The 14,145-nt window shown below is 43.5% G+C and overlaps 1 protein-coding gene across 1 annotated transcript in view; it reads right to left on the bottom strand.

The window, feature by feature from the left end:
• lman2 (lectin, mannose-binding 2) overlaps positions 1 to 14,145 on the bottom strand; it is a 38,384-nt gene that overhangs the window by 23,518 nt on the left and 721 nt on the right. Inside the window, exons 2-3 of the mRNA XM_068043181.1 lie at positions 7,372 to 7,490; positions 3,902 to 4,019 (exon numbers count right to left, since the gene is read on the bottom strand). Coding sequence (XP_067899282.1) covers positions 3,902 to 4,019; positions 7,372 to 7,490 — 237 coding nt within the window. The remainder of the gene's footprint in view (positions 1 to 3,901; positions 4,020 to 7,371; positions 7,491 to 14,145) is intronic.

The following is a 14,145-nucleotide window of genomic DNA, read 5'->3' as shown; positions in this document are numbered from 1 at the left end:
GTGCTGATCCAATGAGTGGATTGGGAGATAAAGAAATGCTGATTCATTTTCATGGCTTAATATACCCTGCCAGGTTAGCCACTTCACTGCCTCACCACTTCAAATATCAGTAATAACTGCTAGACTTGTTCTGTCCTCCAGCTGAGGGATTTTTTTGCGCAATTTCCTCACTGCTATTCTTGGAGCCCAGGGTTGTCCAATATAGAGCCTGTGGGCCAGCATCCAGCCCGCCAGACATTTCCATCCGGCCTGCGGATGGAAACTACATTCGGGGCCATTCTTCATCCTCGCCAGGGGTCCGTAAGTGGAGATGAGAAGTTTCCACTGTCATCTTTCTGCAGACCCAACTGTTTAAAAACATAGTGTTGTCAGTTTCACAGCTGACAGCTGCTGCAGCAGGAAAACGCTTCCCAACTTCGGATAGATTCGGGGTTTTCCGGCTTTTTTTTTTTTAACAGCACGCTGCAAAACCCCGACTCTGTCCGAAGTTAGGAAATGCCTTCCTGCTTCAGCGGCTATCAGCTGTGAAACTGACAGTGCGATGTTTTTAAACAAACGGACCAACGACAAAGCTGTTGTCCCGAGTGTTCCTGCTCTCGGCAACTATCGGGGGACAGAGGGGGGGGGGGGGGGGGGACAGAGAGAGTGGGGGCGACAGAGAGAGTGGGGGGGACAGAGAGAGTGGGGGGGACAGAGAGAGTGGGGGGGGACAGAGAGAGTGGGGGGGACAGAGAGAGTATAGAACCTCGGTTAGACCGCACCTGGAGTACTGTGTGCAGTTTTGGTCCCCTTACCTTAGGAACGATATTATTGGCATAGAAGTGGTGCAACGAAGGTTCACTAGACTTGTTCCCGGAATTGTGGGACTGTCCTATGAAGAGAGATTGGGAAAACTGGGTCTGTATTCTCCAGAGTTTTGAAGAATGAGAGGTGATCTCATTGAAACCTACAAAATACTTAAAGGGATAGACAGGGTAGATGCAGCTAAGATGTTTCCCCTGGTTGAGGAGTCTAGAACCAGGGGACACAATTTCAAAATAAGGGGGAAGCCACTTAGGACAGAGATGAGGAGAAATTTCTTTACTCAGAGGGTTGTGAATCTTTGGAATTCTCTACCCCAGAGAGCTGTGGAACCTCAGTCATTGAGTATGTTTAAAGCAGAGATTGACAGATTTCTAAATACCAACGACAAAGAGACATGGGGATAGTGTGGGAAAATGGCATTGAAATGGATGATCAGCCATGATTGTATTGAATGGTGCAGCTGGCTCGATGGGTTGAATGGCCTACTCCTGCTCCTATGTTCCTACATACATACATACATACACAAACATACAAATTAGGACTAGGCCATTTGGCCTTCGAGCTTGCTCTGCCATTTGATAAGATCATGGCTGATCTGATTGTGGCCTCAACTCTACTTTCCTGTCGATACGCTATAGCCTTTGACGCCCTTGTCTCTCAATAATCTAGCTACCTAATCAACAGCCTTAATAATATTCAATGACCCTGTCTCCACTGCTCTCTGGGGAAGAGAATTCTTCAGACTAATAGCCCTCAAAAAAAAAAATTCTCATCTCCATCTTAAATAGGAGACCCCTTATTTTTAAACTGTGTCCCCTAGTTCTAGTCTCTCCCATAAGGGGAAACATCCTTTCAGCATCCAACCTGTCAGGATCTTTTATGTTTCAATAAGATCACTGATTCTTCTTAACTCCAATAGATACAGGCCCAACCTCTCCTCACAAGAACTAGTTCAGAACAGGAATCAGTCGAGTGAACCTTCTCTGAATTGCTTCAAATACAATTATGTCCTATTTTAAGTAAGGAGACCAAAACTGTACACCAGATGTGGTCTCACCAACGTACTGTATAGTTGTAGCAAGACCTCCCTACTTTTGTTTTCCATTCCTCTTGCAATAAATAATATTCCATCTGCATTCCTCATCACTTGCTGTAGCTGCATACTAACTTTTTGTGAATCATGCAACAGCACCCAGAGTTCTGCAATCTCTCTCCATTAAAATATACTGCTTTTCCTGCCAACGTGGACAAGTTCACATTTTCCCACATTACACTCCATTTGTCAAATCTTTGCTCACTCATTTAACCTATCCACATCCCTCTGCAGATTGTCCTCTACACAACTTACCTTCCTCCCTATCTTTATGTCATCAGCAAATTTAGCAACCATACATTTGGTCCTTTCATCCAAGTCATTTATATGAACTGTAAAAAGTTGAGGACCCAGCACTGATCCCTGTAACACTCTACTGGTTACAGCTTGCCAACCCGAAAATCCCCCATTTATCCCTACTCTCTGCTTCCTGTTAGCTAACCAATCCTCTATCCATGCTAATATCTTACCCCCTACACCATGAGCTCTTATTTTGTGTAGTAACCTTTGATGTACTCCTTCTGGAAAAGAGCGGAGGGCAACAAATTGACAAGTAACATTTAATAAAAAGTGAAACAGGTTAGACTGCAGCAACTCGACATGGCTTCTTCGACAGCACCTTCCAAACCTGCAACTTCCACCACCTACAAGTTTCAGGTCATCAAGCACATGGGAACACCACGACCTCCAGGTTCCCCTCTAAGTTACGCATCATCCCGGCTTGGAAATATATCACCGTTCCTTCATTGACGCTGGCTCAAAATCGTGGATCTCGCTATAGAACAACACTGCAGGAGCACCTGCGCCACAACAGACATTAGCAGTTCACGAAGAAAGCTCACCACCTTCTCAAGAGCAACCATGGATGGGTAATAAATGCTTGACAATGACGCCCGCATACCAAGAATAGAAAAAATGTTTCATTGATGCAGAACTGGGTGCGTAAATATGGGAGTTGTTTTTTTTGCCAGTGCTTAACATCAGTTGCTTTTGGACTGCAGGCTGTGCCCATTGGTGCAAAACCACCTGTTCCAGATGGCTTCACAACAGCACGCTATTACAAGGCACTTGTATTACTGCATCTGCACCCAAGGTGGCTTCGCACCAGCACTCAAGTGCAGCACAATATCAACATGGCAAGATTGCTATCTCTAGTATGAGGCACACCAATTAACAGGGAAGTTGCTATTTTGCACCAAGGAGCAGCAAACAAAAAATCTGTAGAGAAATCTGTAGAGCTGAAATCTAGGCTGACACTCCAGTGCAGCTCTGAGGAAATGAATGTGCCGTTTTTCAAATGAAATGTTAAACCAAGTTCCCATTTGCTCTCTCTGGTGGTTGTAAAAGATTCTCCGGCACTATTCGACAACTGCAGGGGAGATTACCCCAATGCAAAAGCAAAATACTGCGGATGCCGGAAATCTGAAATAAAAACAGAAAATGCTAAAAACACTCAGCAGATCTGGTAGCATTTGTGGAGAGAGACACAGAGCTAATGCTTCAGGTCTGTGACCTTTCATCAGAACTACCAATCAATGAAACAGATTTTCTGGTGATTATCACACTGCTGTTTGTGGGAGCTTGCTCTGCACAAATTGACTGCTGTGGTTTCTACATGACAACTATATTTTAAAAAGTACTTCATTGGCTATGAAGCATGTTGAGACATCCTGAAGTCATGAAAGGTAATGCAGAAATGCAAGTTATTTCTTTAAAAGTACACTCTTTAAAGGCAGATTTCTGACAAGTTAATTTCTCCTGCGATTGTCAAAGGCTGTGACCCCAATGAGCAGGTTCTGAAGTTGAAGGGGCATCACCCCTGCCATTAGTACAGCACACACTTTCTATCCACTGGTTTAACATAGGAATTTTATAGGCATTTTCTGTGTTCTAATTCCCACATTTCCAATATACAAATAAAGACACAAATTGCAGATTTTAGATTAATGGAAACTCCAATTTCTATCTTTCTATCACAGGATAACAGAAGGTGCAATACTCTACCAGGGCTTAATCGGTCCTTCGTGTACCAGATGGCTAACCCGTCACCGTGAAGGTTCTTTTTTCCAGTTCCATGAACTTTGAACTGGACGTGGAGCTCCCAGTCTTTCAAGTAGCACGGCTGTAAAGACAGAGACGACACTGGTTGAAGCTTTAAAGAAATAGTAATCTATATAGAGAGCAAAGGATGGTCAGTTATACAGATACACAAGCTCTCTAATATTCAGCATCGGTGGAGAGAACAGATGAATTCTGGAAAAGTCTACACTTAAAACCTTTACTCAAACTGTTCTCTTTCAGATGCTGCCCGCACAGCGTTTTTTGTTTTTGTTTCAGGTTTCCAGTATCTGCACGTTTTGATTTTGCTTTTTATAAGCTCCCTCACATTAGTTTGAACCCAGGTTGTTGGCACTAAATTAGTAATGCTACGACAGTGCATCTATTCCCAGTTTCCTCCCATCTTCCTTCTTAATCTGAAGGCTTTGATTTCTGCTGGGGGAATGGATCTAAAAAAATGCAGCCCTCCAGTCCAAAGGGACTATTTGCATGTGAGAGTCTAGAGAATGAATGAGCCAGGATATTCATCTGTTGGGGAGCATCACAGGGGCAAGCATCATTTTTGTCCATGCACATACACTTTAAGCAGCTGTCAGCAGATTGTGATTAGGAGTGGGAACCACAGCTTAAGACTGATTACTCTACCATGCTGAGGGAGTACTGCATTGTTGGAGGACTCATCTTTAGGGTGAGACGACAAACCAAAGCCCCCACTGCCTGCCGTGATGGCTTGTTTAAACGTCCATGGCACCACTCGCAGGAGGAAGAAACACTCCCCTGGGATCATGGTCAATAGTCTCCCCTCAACCAGAACCACTAGTAGTAAATTCATCTCCCTGCAGTTTGTGGGTCCAAATGATCACTGCGCTCCAAAGTAATTCAATTCAAGTTTGATGCTTTGAGACATTCCGAAAAATATGATAAAGTGCTACATAAAGGCAAGCTTTCTTTCTTTGAAGATTGGATAGTGGAAAATAATTTTTTTTAACGGAAATTAGAGAGAAACAGGGAACAATCTGGTGCAAGAATCTTTTCTGAAACTCCATCAATTCTCTTAAATACTCCCGATGAAATTCAGAATAAGGAATCAATTACTTTGGGTGAAATGGCTAAAACTAGCACACACAGCTTAACGAGAACACACACAAGTCAATACCGGGCCATATGATCCATACCCTTTTCTCAGTGGTACCAATAATCTATAAGGAACAAAACACAATCCACTTTACAGTTATGGAAGCAGTACATCAACTGCATGTGTAATAAATGCAATAAAGGATCCTTCTGTTAAAGCAACTGCCTTCTTTCTGCTTTTCCTAGTCATTGACTGTTGCTTGGGTAGGTTTCCACAGGACCAGCTTCAGCGGCTTCTTCAATGACCTTCCCTCCCATCATGAGTGCAGATATTCACGGATGACTGCATAGTGTTCAGTTCCATTAGCAACTTCTCAGATAATGAAGCACTCTGTGCCGGCATGGAGCAAGACCTGGACAACATTCAGGCTTGGGCTGATAAGTGGCAAGCAACATTCACATCATACAAGTCCTAGGCAATGACCATCTTCAACAAGAGAGAATCTAACCATCTCCTCTTGATGTTCAATGACATTACCATAGCTGATTCGGCAACATCAATATCCAGAGAGGGTTAGCACTCACTAGAAACTTAATTGGACTAGTCATTTAAATACAACGGCTACAAGAGCTGGTCAGAGCCTGGGAATTCTACAAGTAACTCACCTCCCAACTCCCGCCCACCATCTACAAGGCTCACGTCATGATGGAACACTCTGCACTTGCCAAGATTAGTGCAGATCCAACAATACTCAAGAAGGTCAACCAAAACAAAGCAGCCCATTTGATCGGCACCCCAACTACTGCCTTAAACATTCACTCCCTCCATCACTGGTGCACAGTGGCAGCAGTGTGTATCATCTACAAGATGTCCTGCAGCAATTCAGCAAGGTTCCTTCGACAGCACCTTCCAAACTCGCAACCTCTACCACTTAGAAGGACAAGAGCAGCAGACATGTGGGAAAACCACAACCTGCAAGTTCCCCTCTAAGTCATACACATCCTGACTTGAAACTATATTGCTGTTCCTTCACTGTGGCTGAGTCAAAATCCTGGTACTCACCTTCCTAACAGCACTGCGGGTGTACCTACACCACATGGATGCAGCAATTCAAGAATGCAGCTCAAGGGCAATTAGGGATGGACAATAAATGCTGGCCTTGCCAGTGATACCCATATCTAGTGAAGGAACATAAAAAAATTTCTATGACCTGGTCAGGTGGCCAAGTATCAGCGTAACAGGAGTAACCTACCATCCTCATCTGATGTTGGCACCTGCATCTTCAAGCAGGGGTCAATAGCGGGAGGTAAGACACAGAAAACCTGTTTTTTCTTTTAAATCAGTCCCCAATGCTTAGGCACTGAGGTCAAGTGTAAAGCCCAGCCACTGCCTCATTTCAGAGCAGCCAGCTGAATAGCATCTTCACACAATAGACCAGGGCAAGTGCTCTTCATTACTGCAAGTTGCTCCCACCATCAGTGACAGACTGTAACCTGTCGCCCAGCACTCGACACAATCCAAGTTCGGAAAGAGTTGCCATTATCCATTATAATGAAGGTGACCCAGATTTCCTCACTTCCAGTGGATAAACTATATCCACATTAGGACAAATAAAGACAAACATAACACAAATTAGGGTTTGAATTTTGTCAGATGATACCAGTAATGACAGAGTACAACCATCAGGAAAGACTGAACAGGCTGCAGTTCTTTTCTCTAGAAAAGAGAAGACAGAGGGGTGACCTGACAGAAGTCTTTAAAATTCTGCAGTGACTCAACAGGGTAGATGTAGAGATATGTTTCCACTTGTGGGGAGTCCAATACTAGGGGCCATTGGTATAAGATGGTCACTAATAAATCCAATATAGAATTCAGTAGAAACTTCTCTCCCCAGACAGTGGTTAGATTGTGGAACTTGCGACCATAAGAGGTTGTAGCAAATAGCATAGATGTATTTAATGGAACTAAATAAATATATGTGGGACAAAGGAATAAGATACGTTAAAAGTGCGAGATGAAGTGTTAGGAGGCTGATGTGGAGCATTAACACCAGCATGAACCTGATGGGCTGAATGGTCTGTTTCGGTGCTGTAAAATTCTCCAACTCTATAGAGATGGGAAAAATGATGCCAGTAAGCAAAAGCAATAAGGCAATAATGTGCTCAAGATGTTTTCCGGTGAAAATTCTGCTTCATCATCAGAAAGGCAGATTACTGGAGAGGTAATGGTACTAAGTGTTCAGTTTCAGCTGAAGTGAGCGTAGTGCAATAATTTCACAAGCATTACACTTTATCAGCAACCTAGGGACAGCAGTTTACTGGTATCACTGGCACACACTTACCACTCGGTTCCAGATTGATCCGCTTTTACTGCGCTCATCGGGCGTTAGGCGAACGTAATGGCCCGTCAACATGGTGCTCCCACCAAAATCCCACAGAGGCATCGAACTCGAGCCCACTCCTACAGGAAGAAGCAAAGAGCCTTAGACAAAGAAAACAACACAAAGTTTCTCACAAAGAAGAATACGCCATTGACTGACTTTGGCTGGGGCAGCTGTAAGGGTGCTATAATTGACCTTCAGCACTTCTGAACCAGAGAGAGAAGACAAAGGTGGCTGAAATCAGGGTCAAGGAAGCAGTTTTGAGGAGGCTTTTGAAGATGGAGAAACAGCAAGTCTATGAGGTGTTTGAAAGCTTTGCGATTGATGGTGGTGGTGCCTGGGGTGTTTTGGGGTGGAAGAAGTGGTGGTGGAAAGAGAGAAAAAAAAAGGACCGTAAAAGAGAAAAATAAAAGAAAAAAGGAGAGAGAAAATTGATTGAGGAGAGAAAACCCCATATGCCATGTTAGCACATCTTTTGAAGAAAGCTGTGTCGAGACTTTAATGCTTGGTCTCATTTTAGCAAACGAATTTCAAAACTCAGATAGGTTTTACTATTCCATGTTGAATTCAATGGAATTCAGCAGCAAAGCTCTAGCAGAATGAAATGTTGTCACATTAGTGCACTGGTAGGAATTCTCCAGGGGCAATATGACACGCAAGCTAACAATATTGTACAATGTGCTTCTTGTGTGATGCTGTCCTGTCATCAAATTGCAACCCTCATCGGTAAACAGACCTCTAAATCACCAGTACTTCACCCAACTAGGGTTGTATTCCATGGAATTTAGAAAATTAAAGAGTGATTTGATCAAAGTTTTCAAGATAGTAAAGGGAAACTGATAGGATAGATAGAGAGAAACAAATTTTGCTGGTTGGAGAGTCTAGGACTAGGGGTGTAGCCTAAAAATAGAGCTAGACCTTTCAGGAGTGTAATTAGGAAACATTTCTACTTACAACAGGCAATAGATGTTTGGAACTCCCTTCTGCAAATGGCAATTGGTGCTGGTTCAATTATTATATTAATTTTAATACCTAATTTTTGTAAACAAAACCAGGGTAGGGGCTAGGTCCTGGCTTATCTCCACCACTCCTAAACGAGGGCACTGAACCCACTTTTAGCTCGCTTCACGTAGTAACATCAGTACAGAATAGGGATTGAACCTAGAAAATTAAGGGATATGTTCCGAGTATACACACACTGATGAAACTCAGGTAGAAAAGGTCTGATCTATATTTATTACGATGTGAAGTGTTTCTCATGTGGTACACTTCACTGAATTACTACTGACCATATGGAAATATTTAATGCATAGACTGTGCAATGCCTGTATATTTAAAAGCTCACTAACTTTAGCAAACTTTTACAAAGTTTCTTATTCAATCTTCATTGAAAATGTATATAAAATTGGCAGTCCTAGTGGTTAAATGCAGAACAGACTTCGATCTCCAAGGTTCAATCCCTACTCTATACTGATGTTACTAACTGCAGTTCTGAAGAAGGGTCACTGGCCTGAAACATTAACTCTGATTTTCTCTCCATAGATGCTGCCAGACCTGCTGAGTACTTCCAGCGTTTCTTGTTTTTATTTCAGATTTCCAGCATCCGCAGTATTTTGCTTTTATTACAGATAGTGACAAACAACGCATATTTGTGTGGGACAGGCAGAATGGGCTGTGGGTCTTTTCCTGCCTGCCATGGTTTGCATCTTCATTTACTGAGTCTTTATTTTTTAAAATCAAAAACAACTTTCAATTAATTTGAAATGAATATCTTTCTAATTTAGTGAGTAATTAACTGGTTTACCATCTAGTATCTACGAATGTAGCTGAAAAGTAGAGTATATTGGAACTCATCCAGCATTAGTAACATTGTAAATTGATAAATGGCTAAAATTCTGAAGCTCTATCCAGTTCATTTATGTTGGTATGTGACAAATTATAAGGTAAAATAATTCAGATAAATTTTGTTCTTTAGAAAACACACTGGGATAAGAGGGAGTGATACAAGAAAAAAAGCACCTGCAATTATATTGCAATTTTCACGACCACCAGATGTCTCAAGGAGTTTTACAGCCAATGAAGTGCTTTTTTTTTGGTTAATTGTTTGTATGTTATTTTTTGTGCAGTTTCTTCCACAGGCCCTATGTATGCAAAGGTTTGAGCAATTTATCCAGCATTGCCAGTTCCTTTTCTTACATTGTGTTCTGTTGGTTCGTGATTAAAGCTAAGAACAGTGACAGAGCATTACACAGGGCTGATATGGCAATGCCCGCATCCCACAAATGAATAAAGAAAGTCACTGTTGTAATGCAAGGTTGTGTTGCTGTTTTACTTCCATATTGCTTCCCATTCAATTTAGTTCCCATCGGTCCTTTCTTTTCCCACAACTCTCTGTAAATATACATTGTATCATTTGGTTTAACAACTTCTGTTGCAACTGCCATCAAGATGAACAAACATTTTGTGCAATGGTGCACCACCACATTTTTCACAATATCGGCCCTGTCTACCACTCTGTCACTGTTCTTAGCTTTAATCATGAACCAATAGAACACAACATAAGAAAAAGAAGTGGCAATGCTAGATAAATTGCTCAAACCTTTGCATATATTGGGCCTGTGGAAGAAATTTCCCAAAAATTAACACACAATTAAAACCTATCTTAAAGTATTAAGATGGCATGACAGAAGAAGAGATCAAAAAGGATATCTAAACATCTAAGACAGAAAGGATGAATTGATAAACTAGCCAAACTTAAATAGGATAAAACCAATGGTCCAGATGGATTGCAATCACACACTCAAAGAAGCTAGGGAAGAGACAGCAGAGGCTATATGGATGAATAATGCTATTCCTATATTCATAAAGCAAGATAGAACCAAGTCAGGGTAGTTACCTTATCAGTGATTAGTAACAACGAGCTCAGTAGACTCAATGTGGACATTGCAGAACTTCAGGAGATACGCCTCCCTGCGAGCGGATCTCTAAGAGAGCAAGACTACACCTTCTACTGGCAGGGTAGGGATCCTGAAGAACCAAGACAGCATGGAGTGGGTTCGCCATCAGAAACTCTTTGCTCAGCATGATAAAGCCACCTTCAAATGGCTCGGAATGCATGCCGACATCCGACTGCTCACCGCCTCTGGTCCAGTACACCTACTCAGCATCTATGTTCCAACACTCTGCTCCCCGCCTGAAGTTAAAGACCGGTTCTACGAGGAACTCCATAATATCATTAGTAGCATTCCCAATACCGAACATTTGTTCCTGCTGGGGGACTTTAACGCCAGGGTTGGGGCCGACCATGACTCATGGCCCTCCTGCCTTGGGCGCTATGGCATTGGAATGATGAATGAGAATGGATAGAGATTGCTGGAGTTGTGTACCTAGCACAACCTCTGCATCACCAACTCGTTCTTTCATACTAAACCCTGTCACCAGGTTTCACGGAGACACCCAAGATCACGTCGTTGGCACCAGCTGGACCTCATCGCCACAAGGCGAGCCTCTATAAACAGTGTCCAAATCACACGCAGGCTCTACACTGCGGACTGCGACACCGACCACTCCCTGGTGTGCAGCAAAGTTAGACTCAAACTAAGGAAGTTGCATCACTCCAAGCAGAAGGGCCACCCGCACATCAACACTAACAGAATTCTTATCCACAGCCGCTACATAAGTTGCCAAATTCACTTGAAAAAGCCCTTCAAAACACTCCTGCAGAGGATGCATAGACCAAGTGGGCCCAAATCAGAGACGTCATCTATGACTCAGCAATGAGTACCTTTGGCAAATGTGAGAAACAGAATGCAGACTGGTTTCAATCTCACTTTGAAGAGCTGGAATCTGTCATAGCCGCTAAGCGCACTGCACTGTCGAACTACAAGAAAGCCCCCAGCGAGTTAACATCTGCAGCATTTAAAGTTGCCAGAAGCGCTGCACAAAGAACAGCCAGGCGCTGTGCAAATGACTACTGGCAACACCTATGTAGTCGTATTCAGCTGGCCTCCGACACCGGAAACATCAGAGGAATGTACGATGGCATGGAGAGCTTTTGGGCCAACCATCAAGAAGATTGTCCCTCTCAAGTCTAAATCAGGGGATTGATCACTGACCAATGCAAGCAAATGGAACGCTGGGTGGAGCACTACCTAGAACTGTACTCCAGAGAAAATGTCACTGAGACCGCCCTCAATGTAGCTGCCAGTCATGGATGAGCTGGACGAACAGCCAACAAAATCAGAACTCACTGATGGCATTGATTCTCTAGCCAGTGGAAAAGCCCCTGGAAAGGACTGCATTACCCCTGAAATAATCAAGAGTGCCAAGCCTGCTATAATCTCAGCACTCCATGAACTGCTTTGCCTGTGCTGGGACGACGGAGCAGTACCACAGGACATGCGCGATGCCAATATCATCACCCTCTAGAAGAAGGGTGACTGCAACAACTACCGTGGAATCTCCCTGCTCAGCATAGTGGGTAAAGTCTTCGCTCGAGTGGTTTTAAACAGACTCCAGAAGCTGGCTGACCGTGTCTACCCTGAGGCACAGTGCGGCTTTCGAGCAGAGATGCTGACATGTTGACATGCTGTTCTCCCATCGCCAGTTACAGGAGAAATGCCACGAACAACAGATGCCCCTCTACGTTGCTTTCATAGATCTCACCAAAGACTTTGACCTCGTCAGCAGACGTGGTCTCTTCAGACTACTAGCAAAGATCGGATGTCCACCAAAGCTATTAAGTATCATCACCTCATTCCATGACAATATGAAAGGCACAGTTCAGCATAGCGGTGCCTCATCAGACCCATTTCCTATCCTGAGTGGTGTGAAACAGGGCTGTGTTCTCGCACCTACACTGTTTGGGATCTTCTTCTCACTGCTGCTCTCACATGCATTCAAGTCGTCAGAAGGAGGAATTTTCCTCCACACAAGATCAGATGGCAGGTTGTTCAATCTTGCCCGTCTTAGAGCGAAGACCAAGGTATGGAAAGTCCTCATCAGGGAACTCCTCTTTGCTGATGTTGCATTAACATCCCACACAGAAGAGTGTCTGCAGAGACTCATCGACAGGATTGCGGCTACCTGCAACAAATTTGGCCTATTCATCAGCCTCAAGAAATTGAACATCATGGGACAGGACGTCAGAAATGCTCCATCCATCAATATCGGCGACCACGCTCTGGAAGTGGCTCAAGAGTTCACCTACCTAATCAACTATCACCAGCAACCTGTCTCTTGATGCAGAAATTAACAAGCGCATGGGAAAGGTGTCCACTGCTATGTCCAGACTGGCCAAGAGAATGTGGGAAACTGGCGCACTGACACGGAACACAAAAGTCCGAGTGTTTCAAGCCTGTGTCCTCAGTACCTTGCTCTACGGCAGCGAGGCCTGGACAACGTATGTCAGCCAAAAGCGGCGTCTCAACTCATTCCATCTTCGCTGTCTCCGGAGAATCCTTGACATCAGGTGGCAGGACCATATCTCCAACGCAGAAGTCCTCGAGGTGGCAAACATCCCCAGCATATACACCCCACTGAGCCAGCAGCGCTTGAGATGGCTTGGCCATGTGAGCCGCATGTAAGATGGCAGGATCCCCAAGGATGCATTGTACAACGAGCTCGTCACTGTATCAGACCCACCGGCCGTCCATGTCTCAGTTTTAAAAACGTCTGCAAACATGACATGAAGTTCTGTGACATTGACCACAAGTCGTGAGAGCCAGTTGCCAGTGATCACCAGAGCTGGCGGGCAGCCATAAAGGCGGGGCTAAAGAGTGGCGAGTCGAAGAGACTTAGCAGTTGGCAGGAAAAGAGCCAGAAGCGCAAGGAGAGAGCCAACTGTGTAACAGCACCGACAACCAACTTTACCTGCAGTGCCTGTGGAGGAGTCTGTCACTCTAGAATTGGCCTTTATAACCATTCCAGGCGCTGCTCCACAAACCACTGACCACCTCTAGGTGCTTACCCATTGTCTCTCGAGACAAGGAGGCCAAAGAAGAAGAAGGAGAAAGAAGATTGGAAAAACATTGGAATTTTTTACACAAGGATACTAATAGAAAAACATCTAGAAATTGAACATATAAATAAACTATAAGCTTTAAAATGAGAAAGTCATGCTTGACCAACTTTGTTAAATCTTTGAAGATAACAAAAAAGAGTAGATAAGGGTAATGCAGTGATTACCAGATATTTGGATTTTCAAAAAGCCTTTGATAAGGTTTGGAAAATGGATTGATGACAAGTCAGGGGACAAGTAGGAGAATGGATAGCCAACTGGATAAAAAACAGAAGACATAACAGGGTTAAAAGCTGGTTACTCAGGCTAGTGGAATGCGGAAAATGGTTTTCCACAGGGATCAGTGCTGGGACTACTGTTGCACACTATTTACATAACTGATTTGGAGTCAGGAATCAAAAGCATATCAAAATTTGCAAATGACACCAAATTGTGGGGTGCAATTAAGACTGAGGACTGCAGAAAAATACAAATGGGCATTAATGGCAAATTATTTTCAATATAGATCAGTATGAGGTGTCGCACTTTGGTGGGAGGAATAAGGGGATGACTTATTCTTTAGAAATTAACAGTCTAAATGGGGTAGAGATACTAAATGATCAAGGGATACAGATTCCTAAATAACAGATTTGCATGCACCGAGCAACTTTTTTAATTGCCAGATGTCCCAAAATACTTTAAGGCCAATGAAGTACTTTTGAAGTACTTGAACATTG

Source organism: Heterodontus francisci, chromosome 12 (assembly GCF_036365525.1).
Source record: "Heterodontus francisci isolate sHetFra1 chromosome 12, sHetFra1.hap1, whole genome shotgun sequence".
NCBI lineage: Eukaryota > Metazoa > Chordata > Chondrichthyes > Heterodontiformes > Heterodontidae > Heterodontus > Heterodontus francisci.
The sequence above is the reverse complement of the archived record's forward strand: the minus strand, read 5'-3'. Positions and strand labels throughout refer to the sequence as shown.